General features: G+C 40.8%; 1 protein-coding gene across 1 annotated transcript in view; it reads left to right on the top strand.

The window, feature by feature from the left end:
- Positions 1-19,229, top strand: part of CRADD (CASP2 and RIPK1 domain containing adaptor with death domain) — a 192,950-nt gene extending 173,721 nt beyond the window's left edge. The window contains exon 3 of the mRNA XM_010839697.1: positions 18,530-19,229. Within this exon, the coding sequence (XP_010837999.1) occupies positions 18,530-18,831 (302 nt within the window). The 3' untranslated portion in view covers positions 18,832-19,229. The remainder of the gene's footprint in view (positions 1-18,529) is intronic.
- The last annotated feature ends 2,774 nt before the right edge of the window (positions 19,230-22,003 follow it).

Raw genomic sequence — 22,003 nt, 5'->3', positions numbered from 1 at the left:
ATGATGCTAAAGCTGAAACTCCAGTACTTCGGCCACCTCATGCGAAGAGTTGACTCATTAGAAAAGACTCTGATGCTGGGAGGGATTGGGGGCAGGAGGAGAAGGGGACGACAGAGGGTGAGATGGCTGGATGGCATCACCGACTCAATGGACGTGAGTTTGAGTGAACTCCAGGAGTTGGTGATGGACAGGGAGGCCTGGCGTGCTGCGATTCATGGGGTCGCAAAGAGTCAGACCCAGCTGAGCGACTGAACTGAACTGAACTGAACATTGAATTTATGCACCTAAAGAAAAATATTTATTAAGTGGTAAAATTGAGGTTCAAACCCAGGTCTGAATGACTTCAGAAACTTTGCTCTTAATTTCTGTGCTGACTCCTGCAAATACTAACAGGGCCAAGGCTGAGATACATTGAGTAAGTGTGTCAGGCGTTCAGAAGAGAAGAGACCACTTCTAGCTTAGTGGTCTGAAAGCTGCAAAGACTTAATGAAACGAAAAAAAAACACAGCAGCCAAACAGTGAGGTAGATAAGAAGAGTCAGAGCTGAACCAGTTGCCTCTAGTTCAAAGTAAAAACTTTTGTTAGAGATGCTAACATAATGAAGAATGAAATCAGGCACAGGAAAAGGGGGGTGGGAAGTACTATCTAGTATCTTAAGAACTGTTCTGCCTACTTTTGGTCAGAGGCCCACTGTATTACCACTTCTGGGCCTTGACCTTTCTATCTTGTGATTTTCAATTTCCAGATCGATCAGCTTAAAAGTATCTGGAGTCTTTATAAAAATACAAACTTTGAGGTTACACGTTTGAACCAAGTGGAACCCAGGAATTTATATTTTGGCAAGTTCCTCAGGTCATTCTCATGCACATTATAGCTTGAGAGGCTTTGCTAATCCATTAATTGTTTATTAGGGATTCAGATGAAAGTGTTCAGGATGACACCAAAGAGTTACCCAGGAATATAATGCACCTGAGAGTAGGGGAAGAGGAAAGGGATAACAGGTAGGAAAAATAGATAGGCCTCCAAACACTATAGGTGAAATAAATATAAGATAAACACGAAGGGTACTAAAAGAAATGAGATTTTAAAAAGCAGAAAGGAGACAGATGAAAGGAGGGCATTGCCTTGGGTGAGATTATGTAAAAAAAAAAAAAAGAAATTTGATGTTTGATTTTTAACTTAAGGGCATTAAAAAAAAAAAAAAAAAAAAAAAAAAAGGAAAAAAAAAAAAAAAAGCCTCAAAACTTTATATCCTTATCATGCAACTTCCGTATGAATGGCTTTAATGTCATCTGCTAGTAGACCATAGGAGAAGGCAATGGCAGCCCACTCCAGTGTTCTCGCCTGGAGAATCCCAGGGACAGAGGAGCCTGGTGGGCTGCCGTCTATGGGGTCGCACAGAGTCGGACACGACTGAAGCGACTTAGCAGCAGCAGCAGCAGACCATAAAAAAACAGTGTTGTCATTAATGTTGAAAATTTACATTAGTCATCCGTGCACTCTGAGTAACTGACAAGGTACTTTGGAATTTTGTCTGTCAACAGCTACACTGTTTTTAAGTTGGAAAGGTAGTTTTTTAAGTACATGTTTCAATAAACCAAGTAATTTTTTGCCATCTGCCAATGAATTTGTGATTCAGAAACAGGGCCACATTATGAAATTTCATGGACTGGAGGCACTGCTGATTCTGTGGGCCTTTTCCTCCATAAAAAAGTATGAAAAAAGTACAGTTAATGACTGGGTTGGTATAAAGATAAATATATTCACCTGGATGGGAGAGCAGTTTAGGAGAGAATGGATACATGTATATGTATGGCTGAGTTCCTTTGCTGTCCACCTGAAATTACCACAGCATTGTTGATCAGCTGTATTCTAATACAAAGTAAACGTTTTTTTTTTTAATAGTTGCATTTATATTAGTATTATATATTCAAATATTTTCTTTGACCTGAAGTTCACTTTTTTCTTCAGATTTTCAAAGAAATGAAAACATTTTCATGGGTCCCCAAAAGTACTGTGGGCTCTCTTAGCACCATTCCCACTGTGCATAATGGGTTACTCGACTCAGATTAAAAGTTGTATTTCCTCTTCAATTTATTAATTGTATTTTTTGCATTTGACGTCCATATCTTTTTAATGGGAAAAACCAAATCTGTTTCCATAGTACACCTCCGTTAAACTCAATAAGCACTGCATATTTGGTAGGAATGACCTGTATCAGCAAGATATGTCTCAAAAATTGGTAGAATAGAAATGTATGTCCTTTACATACCTGATTCAAACTAGCTGCCTGGCCTGAAGCTATCAGCATTTACCCATTCTATCATTTCAGATAGTGCTAAGTCTGCGTGCTAAGTCACTTCAGTTGTGTCTGACTCTGTGCGACCCTCTGGGCTGTAGCCCACCAGGCTCATCTGTCCATGGGATTCTCCAGGCAAGAATACTGGAGTGGGTTGCCTTGCTCTCCTCCAGGGATCTTCCCGACCTAGAGACTAAACCTGCATCTCTTATGTCTCCTGCATTGGCAGGCGGGTTCTTTACCACTGGCGCAATCTGGGAAGCCCATACAGTGTATAACAATCATGAAATAGCACTCCTTTAATCCCTCTTCCTTTCCTGGTGCCATATATATATATAAAAAAAAATCTCCTCTTTTGCCATCTGGTGATTTTAAGGCTTGATAGTAGAAGGCCAAGTGTTGTTTCTAATTCATTCAGATTCTAATGATTCTACTGTGTTTAAAGAAGTGATACATGCTCATTATTTAAAAAATTGAAGGAATGCAAAAAAGTAAAAAAAAAAAAAGATAAAAAAAAAATCCTAACACTCAGAAATAAGCCTCATTAAGTGAACATCCTGTTGGACATCTGACATCTCTCTAAACTTGTTTGCAGATGAAAAAAATGGATGGATGGATGATAGGTAGGTAGATAGATTGAAATACTTTCATTAAAGTAGAATCATATACTGCTAATTTTTAAATTTTAAAACTAATGTATTTAATTTTATTTGAAGTTAACTGGATAAAAAGAAAGTAAGAATTAAGAAATTACTAAAATTTAAATAAACATTTTTTTTTTGCACAATAGGAGATGTTATTTTTTCCCCCCTTAGGTTAAGAAAAGAGATGATGAACTTGATGTTTCTGGTTCTGGCTTTTCTTTTTCTCCAAGTGTATTTCTTGGTAGATCTTATTGGTGTTCACCCAGTTCTCTCCCTGTTCTGGAGTACAGGATAATTGCATTTTCCTTACTCCCTTCAAGTTATGTATGATCTTATGACTGGCTTTAGCTGCACAATGTGAGCAGAAATGACTTGCGTCACTCACGGATGGTTGTGTTTAATTGCCAGATCTCCAGTCTCTCACCCCTTCTTTCCTTGTCTTGGTGAGCATGAACATTTATGTGATTTGTGAATGTGGAGGAGCATAATGCCAGTGTGGATATGGAACGCAGTGCCAGCTCAGGGAGGCACTGCCCTAAAGAGTCCTGTGAGGCTGTGGTGGATGGCATGTGAGTGAGACATGGACTCTTGTTCTGTTAAGTCATGAGACTCAGGGCTCATTTACTGCCACAGGCTGTCCTGCCTGCTGCTGTCTCCATCTCAGACCATAGGGATTTCCCCGCCATGATAAATGAGCCCACAGGCGCTCGCACTCTCCTTCCTTCCTCCCGTCTAGAGTTTGGTTTATTACATCGTTATTTTCATGCAGTCAGAGTATTTAGTGTTTACATTCCACAGTATTCTATCATCTAGCCTTGATTTTGATTGGTTATATTACTGTTTTCATATAATCAAGACATGTTCAGTTGTTTAAAATTAGTTTTATACTTAAATAAATTCAATATCCAGTACTGATCTTTTTACTGTGGCTTTCAAATCACCGTTTTCAAGAAGCAAGTCAGGGGGCTTAGAGGAGACTGTCTGGTAGGAAAACATTCCACTCAAGAAAGGAGGAATATTTTTATCATTTGCATTGCTGAAGTTGTTGTTACATGGTTATATGAAAAGCAGACTGATTTTTTAGTGGTTTTATTTCTAATTTTAAATTCTCTATAAACAATGCCTTCTTTATTGCTTGCATCTGAAGCAAACCATTTCCATCTGCCCATCCTTCATTTGCCACTGTTGATATTTTTATTTTATTCATTGCACTGACTAAATTGTCAAGACTTTTAAAGGAGGGCTCAAAATGAAAGTGAATTCTTATGTTGTTTTTATGTTCTACAATATCTACTGATTATCTTTCTATTTGAAAATCATCTTGGCTAAGAATAATATTCAGAGACTACACTTTATCCTCCTTAAACATTTTTGTGAAATTGCTTTGTCTTTTGCATTTAAAGCACTGTGAAGAAATTTGACTTTCTCCTTGTATACAACTTGCTTTTCTTTCTACTTGAAGAATTACATTTTGGAATTGGAAATTCAATTATTTAGCCAGAATATGTCTCATAGTTGGTTATTCTATGTCAGTTTTTTTTCTTAAAACAGAGTTTGCTCTTTCAACGTAGAGATTAGATTCCATTGTGTATCCATTTTAGGGATATTTTCTTGTGTTAGATTTTTGAATACTTTGGGGTGGATTTTCTACTTCAGGAATACCCATCAACCTTTTAATGGACTGTATTTTTCTGTCCTCTACATCTAGCATTTTTCTCTAATTGCTTTAAATTCTGCCTTGATTTCAAGCCTTTCCTGAATATGAATAATTTGGAGTCATGTTACTGCTATTCTTTGGTATTTCTAATTTATGTATTAGTTTATAGGTGATGCTATTTGGTCATCAATTTATCATTTTAGTATGACAAGCTTCCTTTAAAATCTCATTTTGTTATTTGATTGTCTCATTGCTAAGTTCTTGTTTTTACTATATTCATGTTTCTATTATGCTTTAAAGTTATTCTACGACAAATTACTTTCTCTTATTCCTTGAGGATCATGAATTTTTATCTTTTTTTTTTTTAATATAATGTCCCCTTTAAAAATCACTTGTTATGGTAGAGTGTTAGTTGCTGTGCCGTTTCATTCCATCTTGCCCACGTTTGGGCAGCCGTGCTCAGCCTTTGGTGCTGTAACAGACTGGAGTGGTTTCTCCTTGGCACTCCTGTAACCCTCTATCTGTTGCCCCTTGAGGACTGGATGTTTCCTATTCTGTCCACTTCCTTTAGCTTAAGGGCACACACCGGCAGAAGAGTTGGGTAGAGGATTGAACTCATCCAAGTTGCTTGTGTGGGCCACGTGGTAACACCTGTGCCCTGCAGTGTCTCTCCTGAGACCCTGTGAAATGTCTCATCACTTCTTCCAAGAACAACAGTCTGTTGTGGTTGTTCCTGTTTCTGATCTTCCCATCCTTCCCTGTGGCAATTACCACCCCCAGTCTACTGAAGTCATAGGAGAGAAAGTGAGAAGAAAACCCACATAATTCATTTTTCCTTTCCAGATTTGGGGATATCAGTCTTTCTCTTAAAGTTGAGTTTGATGCAACTTCAGAGAGGTTTTGGAGTGTGGTTCTGCCATTTTTTTTTTGGCGGGGGGCAGGGAATGGCTTCTTTTCATTACCTTTTATTTCCTTAGATACTAGTGGGTTGGAACCAGAGTATTTACCCAGAAGCCATCTTGGGGTCTGTCAGTGGTTCTGATTCTCTTAAACATCGATGTAGAGGGAAGAGTCCCTTGCGGCCCAGTTCAGACAAAGAATGGGAACCTGCACACCCTTAACCTTGACAATATCTTCCTGTTATAAAGTTGCCCCTGCCTTTTAAAAATCTGTTCACTCCCAGATAATACAATAGTTTCTTTAGTTTTTAAGTGCTAAATAACTAAAAGTAGGCACTCTTGGTAGTACTGTAGCCATAGAGAACACAACCAAATGAATATGTTGTAATTGTAGTGGATCATTCCATTTAATTTGTCCATTTATCCAACAGTGTTCATTTATGTAGTGAGTGCCTACTATGTTCTGTTCTTGGTGCCTAGGATACAACACTGAACATCACTGAACAAAACAGACAACATTTCCCTTCCTGTGAGGAGCTTACATTATGGCAGGGATGGGATTTGTGTGTGGAGTGGGGAGAGTCAGCAACAGCAAATATAGCACATCCTTAGAATACATGGTATGTTTGAAGGTGATACGGGGATAAGGGGGAATCACAGAGTGGAATGGGAGTTGTAACTGGGAATCGGGCGGTCAGGCAGGGTTCCATCGAGAAGTCACATTTGATGGAGGGAGTCAGAGGAAGAGTATTCCAGGAAGAGGGACCAGCGAGCCCAAGACCCTAAGGCTCCAGGCAGCCTGCTGTGTTCAGAGCAGGATGAATGGTAAATTGATGGAGATGGGTCAGGTCTGTGCAAGGATGTGAGACAAATGAGTGGCTCAGCAAGTTGTAATGTGAACTTTTAAAGTTTTTAATACTGTTTTGAAAAAATTTACTATACCAATGTTCAATTAACTTTTTCTTTTCTTTCTTTCTTTTTTTTTTTTACTATAGAAAGATAAATTTCCATGAGCAATATTTTAAAAGCAGAAACAAGCCATAAAACATCACTAAAACCCCCAAAATCTTGGTTCTCTTTTAGAAGACAAGTAGGGGAAAATGATGAGACCTGCAGGAAATAAAATTCCTTTTTAAAAAGATAGTGTAATATGTCATATCTAAATAAGACCTTGGAAATCATCTGGTTTTGCCTTTTAACAAATGAGAAAACAAGAGAGGCTAAATGATATAGTCAGTTTTATAGCAAGTTGGTGGCAGATTTGAATTTAGATAGTAGCCAGGCCTGCTCATTCTTAGCCCAGAGCTCTGTCCACCCTGCCTCCCTTCTTTTAACTCAGTGAGAACTCAATTATTGCTAATAGTCTTGTTGTTGACCTTCCACAGACTCGATGGTGAAATCAAGTTTTCCATGACAAATAGGTATGACTTACTTGCATTTTGCAGTAGGACCTTCATCTAGCTGGAAATCAGTTTTAGACCAGTTTATTAATATTTCTGCACCTCTCTGGGCACCTGATTGTTCTCTGTGCTTATCTACCAGAACAAGTGGCTCTAATTACTTTTCTTTTCAAGGTGCTTTTCTTTCATTTCCAGGCAGCCAGTCCCTGACCCAGAGGGATTTCTCTGCAGGACCATTGCGCACAGGGACCCAGATTAATGTGTGGGCCCTGGGAGGTGGCCTGTCATGCAGTTTTGTCAGCCTGGCAGCCTCCCCACATTTCCTTCCCTTCCATAAGTAACTATTCTGTCTTATATATTGTTTTATTTGTATATGTTTTTTATAAATGGTGTTGTTTTAGACATAGATATTAAAATTCACATTGTTATAGAGATCATTCTTTTAACACTGGCTTTAGTTCATCCTTTCTGACTGCATAGTATTCTCTATGTGCTCCTTCATATTTATCTATCATTTCCCTCATAATGAGCTCTTATGTTGATTCCAGCTCCTTTACTTGATATAAACCACTTCATACACAGCCCCTCATGGATCTGAATGGGAGTTCTTCTGAGATACATAAGCCCCAAAACAGGATTGCTGGGTTACAGGCTTATGTATATATGTTTCCTAATACAGATTATTTAGCCTTGTGCAAACAGCCTTGTACACATCCCTTATCGATCTTTTTCAGAATTTTTCTTGGGTACATACACCGTGGAACAAGGTTATATACTATATTCCGTTTTATTCACATGGCTGACTTGTTTGTATTGATGGAGTGGCTGCCCAGTCTTCATTCTTATCAGCAGTGAATAAAATTTCATACTCTGACACATCCCAGTCAAAATTTGTATTGTCTAGATTTCTATGCATATCAAGTAATGTATCGTTGCTATTTCATTTGTTATTTCTTAAATTTCTGCATTTGAGCATCTCTTTATATATTCGCTTTCACATTTCCTCTAATTCGAATCACCGGGTCATTTCTTTATCCTTTTGCTTTTGGAGGTTCTTATCTTTTTTCTTATGGTTTCAGGAGTACCTTATAAATCCAGAGATTATGTCCCCTTTGGTTTTAGACATCAATAGATGTCTTTTCCCATTCTGCTCTGTCAACTTGAATCATAATCTCCTTTGATGTAAAAGGTTCATCTGATCATCTTTGGGGTATTCACTTAAAAAGTCACTTCCAGTGTGAGAGAGGGATAAATTAGGAGCTTGGGATTAGCATATACACACTACACTATATAAAATAGATAACCAACAAGGACCTATTGTATAGCACAAGAAACTGTACTCAATGTAATAACCTATAAGGGAAAAGAATCTGAAAAAGAATACACACACACATGTAAAACTGAATTACTGTGCTGTACACCTGAAATTAGCACAACACTGTAAATTAACTGTACTTCAATTTTTAAAAAATAATACATTGTTTTTCCTTAAACTCAAAATAAAGACCGTTTCCACCACAGGTCATAAAGATACTCCAGTGTTATTTTCCATTAAGTTTATACTTCTGCCTTTTATGTTTGGGCCTTTTATCCACATGACTCTGTCACTGTTTATGGTGTGATATAAAAGTCCAGTTTCTTTTTATGTAGAATTAGCTAGTTTTCCCCAGTTTGGAGAAAGCCTCTCCTTACCCCATTATGAAATTTTAATTGTCATTATAAGCATTCTCCTCTTTATGTCATAATAATGTCTTCCCAGCCAGCACAAGAATAACTCTCCATTTATTCAAATCTTGCTTTATATCTTTTAATAAAGGCTTAAAAATTTCCCCACAGAGGTCTTATGTGATCTTTGCTAATTTAATTCTAGATTCTATGTAGTTTTCGTGTTTATTTTCTTTTGTATTTGATTATTGCTATAAGGTTTTGTTGTTTTGTTGATTTTTGTTTTGAGTTGATCTTGTATCTGACAATTTTGCTCAACCCTCTTATTCTAATGAATTGTCTATTGATACAGGCCTTTTTCTACTTATTAGGTCATATAGTCTGAAAATGCTTCCCTTCAAGTGCTAATACATAATTTCTTTGTCTTTCTTTACAGCATTGGACAGGACTGTCTACTACTGTATTCAATAGTAATATAGTAGTTCTAGTGGGCATATTTCTTCCCATTCTTAGAGGTGATACATTTTAAAGTTCATTAAATCAAATGCTTATTGAAGATTTTTATAATTTTATTAAGTTTTAAAGACTGCTCATATTTCTAGTTTTTGAAGAAAATTAATGATAAATAAGTATCAAATTTCATCAAATCTCTTTTTTTCATCTATTAAAATAATGAATTTTCTCTTTTGACTGTTGATATGTTGAATTAATTGGTAAATTTTATGATGTTGAGATTATTATAATCCTGAGATAAATTCTACTTGTTTACACTATATCCTTTTAAATATTTGTTAAACCTGTTAAAAAAGCTTCTCTTCCATAACTCTTTTAAGTTTTATGTATTATTTTATTCCTGGCTGTGCTGGGTCTGCGTTGCTACGCAGGCTCTTCTCTACTTGTGGCGAGTGAGGCCGCCCTCCGGGTGCAGCGTGCGGGCTTCCCACTGCAGTGGCCTCTTGCTGTGGACCATGGGCTCTCGGGCTTGCAGCCTTCAGCACTTGCAGCATGTGGGCTCAGTAGCTGTGGCGCACAGGCCCAGCTGCTCTGCAGCACGTGGGACCCTCCTGGACTGAGGGATCCAACCTGTGTTTCCTGCATTGGCTGGCATATTCTTCACCGCTGAGCCACCAGGCACCCCTATTTTAAATATATTTTAAAAAACTCAAATAGTTACTATTTAGGATTTTCACATCTAAAATTATAACTGAAGTGAGCCTCTGATTTTTCTTTTTTCTCCTTGTTGCTTGGGATAAAAAGTACAGGAGTCTAATAAAATGGACTACATAGTTTTCATTCTTTTTGTATTTTCTGGAACAACTTACATGAGATAGGAAATGAAATGTTCCATGAATGTTTGATACAACTAATGTAAAAAACCAGTGGAGCCCAGGGCTCTTTAGGGCTTTGATTACCACTTCGGTATGTTTGAAACTTTGGTTTATTCAACTTTTCTATTTTGTTCTATACCAGCTTTGGTGTTTTATATATTCCTAGTAATATATCACCTCATCTACATTTTAAGAATTTATTAGTATACTTGTAAATGTTTATAGATCATTGCTCAGCAATTTTCAAATTCCTCTCACCCCATGAGTTGATTTAATTCCTTTCCTGTTGGCTTTGGTCTTGGCCACATGTCTTGCTTTGATCCATGGCACATTAGTAGATTTGACCTGAGCAGAGGCCTTAAATGTCCTTGAGGCAGGGTTTTTAGCCTTTTCTCCTAAAGGCTATACTAGAAGGCACAGTTTCTTAGCTCAACTCTTTTTTTTCCTGGTCCAGCAAACCTGAAGCATATGGCACTTCCATCAGTGAGTTAAGGAGTGTGGTATGTATCACCAGCTCTCCAAAGAAATGTATGGTTTTTCAAAGTAGTACCCCATTTGCAACTGAGTCACTTTATAAAGCACTCATATGTGCTTACAAAACCTCCAGTTGTACCTCCAAATAACAGGTTTAAAAGGGAGTTCTATAGTTACATCCTTTGCAGTAATTCTAGACCCCTGACTGCGCCTTCATCTGACTTTTCCAGCAGCCATTTACATGTCTGCCATGCCTCTCCCTTACTCCATGGCCTTCAGTCTTTGAACTGTGCTTTTGAACTCTGTATAGGTCCTCTTCTCAGGTCACTGTTAAGGTGGCCACATATCGTAGGATGCAGGGTACAAAGCAGAGGTCGACCGGGCAGGACACTGGGCCTGTGGACTTTCCCTCACCAGCCAGGGTAGAGCAGAGAGTGCTGTCTGCACAGAGGTTTGTTGGAGGTGATGACTTTTTTCTGTAACAAGTCAGAAACACGTAGCTATTAGAGAAGGTGAGTTGGAAACTTGACTTGGATAACCCTTTGATTTTAAGAATGTCATCAGTTACTGGAAAAGTATACATGAAGTTCCATATTGTGCTGAGCAAGGGGCTAAAGTTTGTAAAGGAAGGACACAGAAGTAGGAGACATGGTCTCTGCCAATAAGGAGCTTGAGAGACAGTGATGTTATATAAGAAACAAAAAAGCTGTATGGAAGTGTTTAAGATTTAAGCCCAGAGCAGCTATGGTTAGCCACAAGTGTGGGAAGAAGAGATAGTGGTAGAGAAGGGGAATCACCGTGCACATTTCATTCATGTCATGACCACAGAATTGGAGGGTGGAGGGGAGGTAGGGGGGAGGTGGGCAGATGGCAGTGGGTGAGTACTGGAGGTGTTCATCCCTTCACATGGATTTTCATCATGGTAGATGGGTTTGTCAACAAATGATATTTTGAAACGGGCAAGTTTTAACTTCACCAAGAATGGGATTGAAGGATTGCATGAAAGAGACAGGATCTATGTAAGGGAGAACAGTTGTCAGTATAAAAGGAGTTAGCTGCCTGCTTAGGATTTTTTTTTTTTTTTTAAAGGATGGACATTCTTCTGCCCCAGTACCTGGGTAGTTCTTAACCAGGGGTAGTACTACCTCGCTCCAGGGCACGTGGACACATGTGCTCAGGCTGGGATGGGGATGTTACTGACACTTAGTAGGTGTAGGCCAGGGGTGCTCCAGACCCTGCTGTACACTGGGGACAGCCCCACACGATGGATTGTCCCGCCTGAGATGCCAGGAGCTCACTTGTTGAGAAACGCTGGACTTCCCAAGCTTCAGTCATTTCTGTTCTACTTGTACAATTCCTGCCTTATTTTTGTATCACCTGAATTGCTAATTTAATGCTGTTATTTAAACCTACTTTTTATTTTTAAAACTTATGTGGGTTTTTTTTTTTTCGGTCTGTTACTTTTTGGTCATTCTACATCTGCTTTTTAATTTACTTGCCTTAATCCTTGCAATCATGGGTTTGAAATGCTATTTGTACTTTCCTAACCATGTTAAGACAGATACATGACTGTTCTAGTACAAAATGTTCCCCTGTGTACCCCTGGCATCATCTTGCCCACCACCAGTGGTGAGCACATCAAGCATCGAGGAACAGTGGCCAGATGGTCACAGTGGATTAATTTCTAGCTTGACCTGATTTGATGTAGTATGTCCTTGGGAGTTGACACTACCGCCTTAGGGCTCTCGTTTTTAATTAACCTCATATTCAGCAGAATTCATGAGCTTGAAGGGCTTCCTGAGGATACTTTTCCAGACAGAGGTCAGACGACCCAAACAGCTGTTATTCTGTGTGTGCGTGTGTGTGTGCGTGCGTGCGTGTGTGTGTGTGTGTGTGTGTGTAAGATCTCCTTGGAAAGGCTTGATTTGCTCTTGGCTAGGTCATGCCTGTGTGCCAGTTATCTTTGCTCAACTCTGTGTCTGCAGACTGCTGGCCATCTCCCAGTTATGTGACAGTACTCACAAGGGATATGTGACCCTGAGAGGGTAGAGGAGTAGAGCAAATACTGCCTTCACTTCCACATCATTGGCTCAGAGCATATGTTGCATGAACAGTTGGCCAGGAGTCAGAATGATGACAGAGTGTAGCAGAGTCACAGATGTTCCCACCCAGCACCCATTGAACTGACCCAAAAAGAAGTTCAGAATAAAAGCAGAGCCCAGCAAACAAGAAAGCCGATCACAGCTTTATGCCAAGCACTTTGAAAAGTGCGAGGCAAAGAAGGAAACCTCCCATCCTGACCCCTCAGGAGTGATGCTGGAAAAGGAAGGTGAGGGGCCAGTAGCCTGAGGGTTCCCAGTCATACAGGTCAGTTGGAAAGAAGCTGTCTGAGGAGGGTGGGCAGCCTCAGTGATGTCAGGCAACACCCTCTGCAGAGGCGGGAAGGCAACTCGAAGCAAGCTCTCGCCCCAGTTAAACGGGAAAGAGATCACAGAAGTGAATGCACCCCAGCAGAGCAGGTTCTGGTATAAGACCTTTAACTGGCTTTCAAAAGACAGAGCAGGCCTTCCCTGGTGGGACAGTAGTTAAGAATCCACCTTGCAACTCAGGGGGACACTGGTTCGCGCCCTGGTCTGGGAAGATTCCACATGCCTTGGAGCAAGTAAGCCCGTGCACTGCCCCTAGTGGGTCACGCACCCTAGCGCCCTTGACTCCCACACAGGAGAAGTCACTGCGATGAGAAGCCCGTGCACCACACTAGAGGGTAGCCCCTGCTCACTGCAACAAGGGAAAGCCGTTGCATAGCAACCAAGACCCACCATAGCCAAAAGAAAGCTTTGGTTCATACACACAATGGAATATTACTCAGCTATTAAAAAGAACACATTTGAATTGGTTCTAATGAGGTGGATGAAACTGGAGCCTATTATACAAAGTGAAGTCAGAAAGAAAAACACCAGTACAGTACATTAACGCACATAAATGGAATTTAGAAAGATGGTAACAATGACCCTATATGCGAGACAGCAAAAAAGACACAGATATAAAGAACAGTCTTTTGGACTCTGTGGGAGAAGGCGGGGGTGGGATGATTTGAGAGAATACGTTGAAACATGTATATTATCATATGTGAAATAGATCACCAGTCCGGGTTCGACGCATGAAACAGGGCACTCAAAGTCAGTGCACTGGGACAACCCAGAGGGATGGGATGGGGAGGAGGTGGGAGGGGGGTTCAGGATGGGGGAACCATGTACACCCGTGGCTGATTCATGTCCATGTATGGCAAAAACCACCACAATATTGTAATTAGCCTCCAATTAAAATAAATTAATTAAAATTAAACAAAAAAAGAAAGAAAAACAAAAATCAGTGCATAGCACCTCCAGCAAAGCCTGGCCCTGTGGGTCCTACCCTTCCTTCGGGGCATAGCACCACGTAGAGAGCCACGGCCGACCTCAGAGTGTAACCCCCTGTAAGTGAACGGGCTGTCAAGGATACATCAACTTACTGTGGGAGACCAAACAGAAGTTCTGGACAGAGATACCCACATCAAGTATGAACAAGATGAGTCTCAATGTTGTGGAAATGCCGCATACAGGAGAGGAATGAAAGACAGGAACACGGCTTGTGAAAAATAAACGTGCAGCCAATCTGGTCTAGGGGAAAACCGAGACCAAGAAAACTCAATCTCACAGCCATTTCATTCTGTAGAAGAGCTCAGTGTCAATTTGGCAGAAATAAAAACTCACTGGTATGATTAAACAAGATCCTTTTCATGTTTTATCTTTCACGGTAAAATATACAACTTGCTATCTTTTCCATTTCCAAGTGTGCAGTTCAGTGGTTAAGTGCATCCGTGTTGTCGTGCAACAAACCTCCAGCCCTCTTTCCTTCTTGCAACTCAGAAACTGTTCCCGTTAAATAGCAGCTCCTCATTCGCCCCTCCCAAGGCCCTGGCAACCATCATTCTTTCTGTCCCACCAAATTTGACTATTCCAAGTACCTCATGTGAGTGAAATCATGGTGTAGTTGTCTCTTTTGTGACTGATTTATTCCAGCTAAGATAATGTCCTTAAGAATCAGCCATTTTGCAGCATGAGTCAGATTTTTTTTCCTTTTTAAGATTGAATAATATTCTGATGTATAATATACCACTTTTTATTTATCTGTTTATCCCTTGATAGATTGAGTGGCTTCCACTTTCTGGCTGTTGTGAACAATACTGCTATGAAGATGGATGTACAAATATCTCTTTAAATCACTGCTTTCAATTCTTTTGGGTATATAACCCAGAATTAGAGTTGCTGGATCATAATTCCATGTTTAATTTTTTGAGGAACTGTTTTCTGTAGCAGCTGCACCATTTTACATTTCCACCAAGAGCACAGAAGGTTCCAGTTTTTACACGTCCTCACCAGCACTTTTTTTTTTGATAGAAGCCATCCTAATGGGTGTGCAGTGGAAAGGGATTTTTAAAGATTGAAGGGCCAAGAATAATTGGCAACAGAAATATGATATAAGATTTGAACCAAAAGGAAAAAAATACAGAATAGCCTGAAGTGGTAGTCAAATGAATGGCATGGTGGAAAGGCATGAGATAATCACTGGAAGGGAGTTGAAATGATAAGAGAAAATGATAGCTGTGTAAGATAGGCAAAACCACCCAGCATAAGGAATATTAAAAAAAAAAATGCAAAGATATAACTCAGAAAGATATTTTTGAAAAGAAGAACTAAATCTTTGGTCAGAAGGCCATGCTGCATATAGAGTGACCAAGATAAACTCTGGTCTAAAGCTTCAGTATTGCAAACTCCAGAGAGAAAAAGCAGGTTATACCAAAAGGAGGATGATGAAGTTAGTATCAGAATTCTCCATACCAGCATTCTCTACCATAAAATATGAGCAAGTTCTACAAATGTAAGAGAAATAAAATTAAACAATATAAAATTGTATTCATAATTTAAGATATAATATAATATGACATTGTTTTTATAAATATTGTTCTTGTTCAACAGTGAAGGCACTCAGCAGATAGTCTTGATCTGAAAGAACTCAAGGAATATAGTAACCATGAGCCTTTCTTGGAAAAAAAAACCACCCTATGAAGAAGAGACTGACCAATTGAGATTCAAATCAAAATAACAGACTCAAGAGCAGAAAAACTGTGTTAAAAAAACAATAACAACAACAAAAAACACTGGTAAACATTCAAACCATTATAATGTAGTTTTAAGACTAATCAATGGGGGAAAATTATTATTACAGAAGCATGTAAATGTTGAGCATCCAACAAAATAAAAATTATAGAAGCAGCAAAAACCAAGAGGTATGAGAAAAAAGAGAGAGAATATAAATGTTCATTATACAGCATTAATGTGGAAACATGTTGTTTACCTGTTAAATTTTCATTAATTTTTTCTCAGCATTAAATATTCTGTGTATTTGTGTTTTTTGTTATTTGTTTTTTTTTTTTAAGCATTTAATTGTAGATCAGAAAGTCATTTAGTTCAACCTTTGCTGGTTTTCCTTGTTATATTCAAGCCAAATGAAGTAACTCTTATTGGAAAAGACCGTTATATTCTCCTTCTCATAGTATACACACATAAAGAGATGTCCGGAATGATGTTCACAAACTGTCAATAAGATGGTAGGGTAGTGCAAATTTTGTTTTCTTTTTTTTGTATATTTGAGTTTTAAAATGAGCCCATACAGGGTAACGATAACCCTGTATACGAGACAGCAAAAGAGACACTGATGTATAGAACAGGCTTATGGACTCTGTGGGAGAGGAAGAGGGTGGGAAGATTTGGGAGAATGGCATTGAAACATGTGAAATGTCATGTATGAAACGAGATGCCAGTCCAGGTTCAATGCACGATGCTGGATGCTTGGGGCTGGTGCACTGGGACGACCCAGAGGGATGGTATGGGGAGGGAGGAGGGAGGAGGGTTCAGGATGGGGAACACATGTGTAATTTTTTTTAAATTAAAATTGAATTAAAAAAAAATGAGCCCATATTTTTATAAAAGCCATAGAAGTGCCAGTGTTAATATAAGATACTGCTCAGTAGTATCATTATAATTTGCTTCTTAGTCATTTAAAAAAAAAAAAAGGCAGTCTTGACAGACACCAGAAAGAGTCCTTGACAATATTTTTGCAACTTGTGCCTAAGCTGTTGGCAACTGACTAGAGACCAAAGGTACGATCCATGGAAGATATCAACTATTCTAACAGGATGCCTCTTGCCTTCTCATTGAATTCATAAATCCAAACAGTGAGCTGTGAGTGTGAAGTGGGATTGACCTGAATTCCTGGAATGCTGGTGATGGAAAGTATAGTTCGAGGTGCTGTCATATGGAAATCCGAGCTTTCAGTCCTGTTCTAGCCTATAACTGGCACCATCATTTTGGATGTTCGGAGCGTGTCTCAACCTCTGCTCTTTGCTGCAGTGACTGCCTTTCACCTGCCACGTTCTGTTGCCTCGGGGCCTTTGCAGATGCCTGACCCATTGCACAGAGTGCCCTCCTTTCCTTTCTCTTCACTGGGCTCCTTCTCCTCATGCTCAGGACTTAGCTTTAATCTCCTTCTTCTGGAAGGCCTTCTATATAACTAGTGGCACCTTTCAGCACATCTGTAGTGACTCACTTGATGTGAGACTCCCTCAGCAGACTGGCCTTGGGGAGACAGGGCTCCAGTTTACGAAGTGCAGTAGCAGGTTCTGTCATTGCCCATTGGCAGCACGTGCTTGCTCTCCTCTTCTGAGCTCAGCCAGGTGGTCATTCTCCTCCTGTGATCTGTGCTGCTCCTTCATGGCCTTTTAGGTTTTATTTTTTGCTTCGGGCCTTTCTTAGGTCATGCTTCTGTAGAAACTGTCACTTTTCTTAGAGGTGTTCAAGTTGGTCAGGAGAGACTAGCTGTTCTGTACAGCCCATTGCTGCTGCTGCTGCTGCTGCTGCTAAGTCGCTTCAGTCGTGTCCAACTCTGTGCGACCCCATAGACAGCAGCCCATCAGGCTCCCCCGTCCCTGGGATTCTCCAGGCAAGAACACTGGAGTGGGCTGCCATTTCCTTCTCCAATGCATGAAAGTGAAAAATGAAAGTGAAGTCGCTCAGTTGTGTCCGACTCTTAGCAACTCCATGGACTGCAGCCCACCAGGCTCCTCCGTCCATGGGATTTTCCAGGCAAGAGTACTGGAGTGGGGTGCCATTGCCTTCTCCGGTACAGCCCATTACCCTCTAGCAAATTACCCTCTACCCTGACCATTCCTACAGGAAACAACACCACAGGCCAGTTCCAGAGGGAGGAGGGCCACAAAGGCATGCTTAGATGCCGCCAGAAGCTTCAGCTTGGCCTCCCTAGGAAAGGAGGTGAAAGTGAAAAGTGCATGTTACAAAGCTTCGTGTGTGTTAGTTGCTCAGTCGTGTCCAGCTCTTTGTGACCTCATGGACTATAGCCTGCCAGTCTCCTCTGTCCATGGAGTTCTCCTGGCAATAATACTGGAGTGGGTTGCCATTCCCTCCTCCAGGGGATCTTCCCAACCCAGGGATTGAACCTGGATCCTGGGTCCTCTGCATTGCAGGCAGATTCTTTAACATCTGAGCAGTACCTGCAGTGTAATCCTAAATGTATGTTTTATGCATAAAAGACTGAAAAGAAATAGATCGAAGTATTCTGAATGGGTGTTTCTCTGATGGGATTTCAAGTTATTTTTATTTTCTTGTTTTCACATTTTCTGTAATAAACCTATCCCTAGGTGCTAAGTGCTTCTTAAGCCCCTACATATGGCTTTTTACTGAGCAGCCCCTGTGAAGACTAAAAGTTGGCCCTGACACTTGGGATGTGTGTCATCCCCTGCATTTTCATTTCTGCCTGCCCCTGCCCGTCTGGTGTGTTTGGGCTTCCCTAGTGGCTCAGACAGTAAAGAATCTGCCTGCAATGCAGGAGACCTGGGTTCGATCCCTGGGTTGGAAAGAGCCCCTGGAGAAGGGAATGGTTACCCACTCCAGTGTCCTTGCCTGGAGAATCCCGTGGACAGAGGAGCCTGGCAGGCTATAGTCCATGGGGTCACTTAGAGTCAGACACAACTGAGCATCTAACACTTTTTTCACTTTCTAATGTGTCGGCTCCCTCTCTTCACCATGGTGTCTTTCTCCTCCCCAGATGACCGGATGACTGGAATCCCCCCGCACATCCTGCACAGCTCCCCGTCCGACCAGCAGATCAACCAGCTGGCCCTGAGGCTGGGCCCTGAGTGGGAGCCTGTGGTGCTGTCTCTGGGGCTGTCCCAGACAGACATCTACCGCTGTAAGGCCAACCATCCCCACAACGTGCAGTCCCAGATGGTGGAGGCCTTCGTGCGCTGGAGGCAGCGCTTCGGGAAGGAGGCCACCTTCCAGAGCCTGCACAGGGGCCTCCAGGCAGTGGACGTGGACCCCTCGGTGCTCCAGCACATGTTGGAATGACTGGGCCCTCGTCCGTGCTTGGGGCTAGTCACATGGCTGAATCGTGACTCTCACCAGGGCAGGTAGACTTGGGGGTGGGGTTGTTTGTCATGGTGATTTTTAGATGAGAGGGCATAGTGGAATCTGCACTTGATGTTACCTGACAAGTGGGATTACTCAGCAGGTTTGCCGGAATGAATTGACAATTGACTTTCTAATCGCTCAAATACTGCATTTTTTGAATTGTGCAGGTTTTAATTGTGTGGTTGCCTTTTAATAGACTGGTGAGTCCTACTGGTTCAAAAAAAAAAAAAAAAATGCAGGTGTTCTGTGTATAAATCATCCACTTTTATGTTGCCTGGGAACGATACAGTGGACTTAACTATTAATGATGATAATAATAAAAACAAATTGCTGTATATAATGTAGCCCTTTCGTGAGGAAGTATTGCTTGTTTTTTTTTCCCCTTTCATTCTTGTATTGCCTAGATTTAGGGTGTAAAATTATTGTAGTTGTGTCTTTGGAACGGAATTGATAGTAACAGTGGAATAGTTGCTTGCTCTAGTCAGGATGAATAGTTCAGGCAGGGTGTCTGCATTGAAGTTAAGACACTAAAGCTCCCTGCAAAGACCAGTTCAAGTACCAGAATGCAGACCTGAGCCCTTTATCTTTAAAAGATTTGCTTAAGAAAATCCCGTGCCCTTTATTTAAAGAACTGGAGGTTGGGGGACAGTGTTGTCTTTCTCCTGAAGCCGTGATGATTGAAGCGTTGTGCTCCTAAGGACTATGACTTAGTCTTCTGACTTTTTAAAATAACACATGCTATTTGTCAAATGCTTTACTGTTTTCAAGGCCTTTAATACATAGGATCTCATTTGGACCTCACAAAAAGCCTGTGAAGTAGTTGAGCAAGAGGTGAGCTCCATCCCGTAGCAAGATGGAGTGGTTTACTAGCAGCATCTCCTCGGACAAGTTACTTCACTTCTCTAAGCCTCAGTTTCCTCATTTGTAGAGTGAGGCAATGACTGTCCTCACCTCCAAGATATTTGTGACAAGTAAAAGAGTATCATCTGCCATGGGCTCATCCAGTGCCTGGCCCATCATCAGCTCTTGGGAAATGGTAGCTGTTAATTCTCTGCTGTGGCTAAACATGGATACAGTTCCCAGGTCAAGTGGAACAGTGGCTAAAGCTGAGGGTTCTGTAGGAAGAAGTGCTGTTACCATGTTTCTGGTTAAGCTTTAAAAGGTGATCGGCTTTTATTAATGCTATTATGGGTCCAATAAAGAGAGTACAGACTTCCCTGGTGGTCCAGTGGCTAAGACTTACGCCCTCAATGCAGGCGGCCCGGGTTCGATCCCTGGTCAGAAAACTAGATTCCACTTGCTGCTACTAAAAGTTTGCATGCTGCAGGTAAAGATCAAGGGTTCCTCATGCCACAGCTAAGACCCAGGTAGCCAAATAAATAAATGATAATAATTTTTTTTAAAGAGTAACAGGTGAACATTCCCATCTATGATCCATCCTTTGGGATTATTGGAGAATCTAATAATTGGGAATCTAAATATTGGGAATCTAATTTCCCAATACCAGCCTAACTCAGAATTTTTCAAAGGGAAAAATATTCTAAGGAGAAGCATATGGAGTAGTGAGGTTTGACAGAAGGTAGGTCTTCAAGACGATGACAGCGGTGTGTTAATTACATTCGGTCAGATGTCTGGTAACCATATTCTCTTTCCTAAAAAGGATTGGTTATTTAACAGTCCAACAGTTTGGTTCACTGGCCTTATCACCTCTAATTTTCCATTCTGTAGTCCAGTCATTAATTCATGATCTTGTAAAATCCTTACACTTTTGGCCTCATCGCTGCACTAAGTGACTGATTGTACTTCTACAGTATCTTCAATAACTGCTTGTCACTTTGAACTCTGGACTTGGTTTGCTGTTCGTCCCCCTGGATTTTCTAACAGAGTTATTTCAGCTTTTGTTCTCACCACATCTATGGATGAGTGAGTATAGCTGGCCTGGACTGCATTCAGTCAGATGACGTTTTATTAGTGGATCTGATGACTAGGGGCTTCCCAGGTGGTGCTAGTGGTAAAGAATTCACTTGCCAATGCAGGAAACAGGAGAGACGTGGGTTTGATCTCTGGGTCGGGAAGATCCCCTGGAGGGGAACATGGTAACCCACTCCAGTATTCTTGCCTGGGAAACCCCATGGACAGAGGAGCCTGGCGAGATACAGTCCATAAGGTCGCAGAGTTGGACGCGACTGAAGTGACTGAGCATGCACTGATGACTAGCTGGGGCCTTCCCGCTGTTTATTGGGCATCTGTCACACACAGACACCTGTGCGCTCTGTCGCCAGTGAAGGACAGTTCCTTATGAAGTTGTCCACGGTGGGCTGCCAGGTTATTAGGGAGCTCTGATTTGTCGCTCTTAAGGAGCAGAGTGTCTCTACCATCAAAAAGCAACTGTGACCCTTTAGGCCTGCTCATGTTCTTGCAAAAGACTTGCAGAATGGAAGAAATGAGTATCAGCTTACTGCCTGGTTTTTACCTCCTGCTGAGAAGAGTGGTCTGCATCACATCTGCCTGCCACCCAAGAGAATCTGATAGGGGGTGTACCTGCAAGGCACATCCGTGTGTTTTTGTACAGAAGATTCTATGATCCTAGTGAATGCCTATCCCCCAATAAAATTTTGAGTGAGTACAATGATGTGGCAGAGGATTTGTAGCTGCTGCCAAAAAATAAAGATGAAAAGTCTTACTCCACTTTGCTTGGGGTGTACCTGCGTGTGTGCACATACACACATGGATGAGCACGCCCCTAACTTTTTAAAAACTTTAACTTCTATGAAATTTTCTCAGTATATACATAGAACAGCTTTTTTTGTAGCAGTGAAAAATTATACCAGTGAGCAAAAAGAAAACAATAAGCTTCTAGTCCCATCTTCCAAAGATAAGCCCTGTACAGCCCAGTTTTGCTCTCTGTCCTCCAGTCCCTCTGCCATGCCTGCATATCCCTTCTGTAATATAAACAGTATATACATGCTGTTTCACAACTGGCTTCTTTTATTTGATGTATCACCATCTTGCCATGCCATTAGAGATTTTTATTTACCAGTGATTTTCAACGTCCTTTGTGTTTGATGCGTACTTTCAAACCCTATGATTTTTAGCCGCATACTTGAAA

This window comes from Bison bison, unplaced genomic scaffold (genome assembly GCF_000754665.1).
Source record: "Bison bison bison isolate TAMUID 2011002044 unplaced genomic scaffold, Bison_UMD1.0 scf7180017864133, whole genome shotgun sequence".
In the NCBI taxonomy this organism is placed as follows: Eukaryota; Metazoa; Chordata; class Mammalia; order Artiodactyla; family Bovidae; genus Bison; species Bison bison.
The sequence above is the reverse complement of the archived record's forward strand: the minus strand, read 5'-3'. Positions and strand labels throughout refer to the sequence as shown.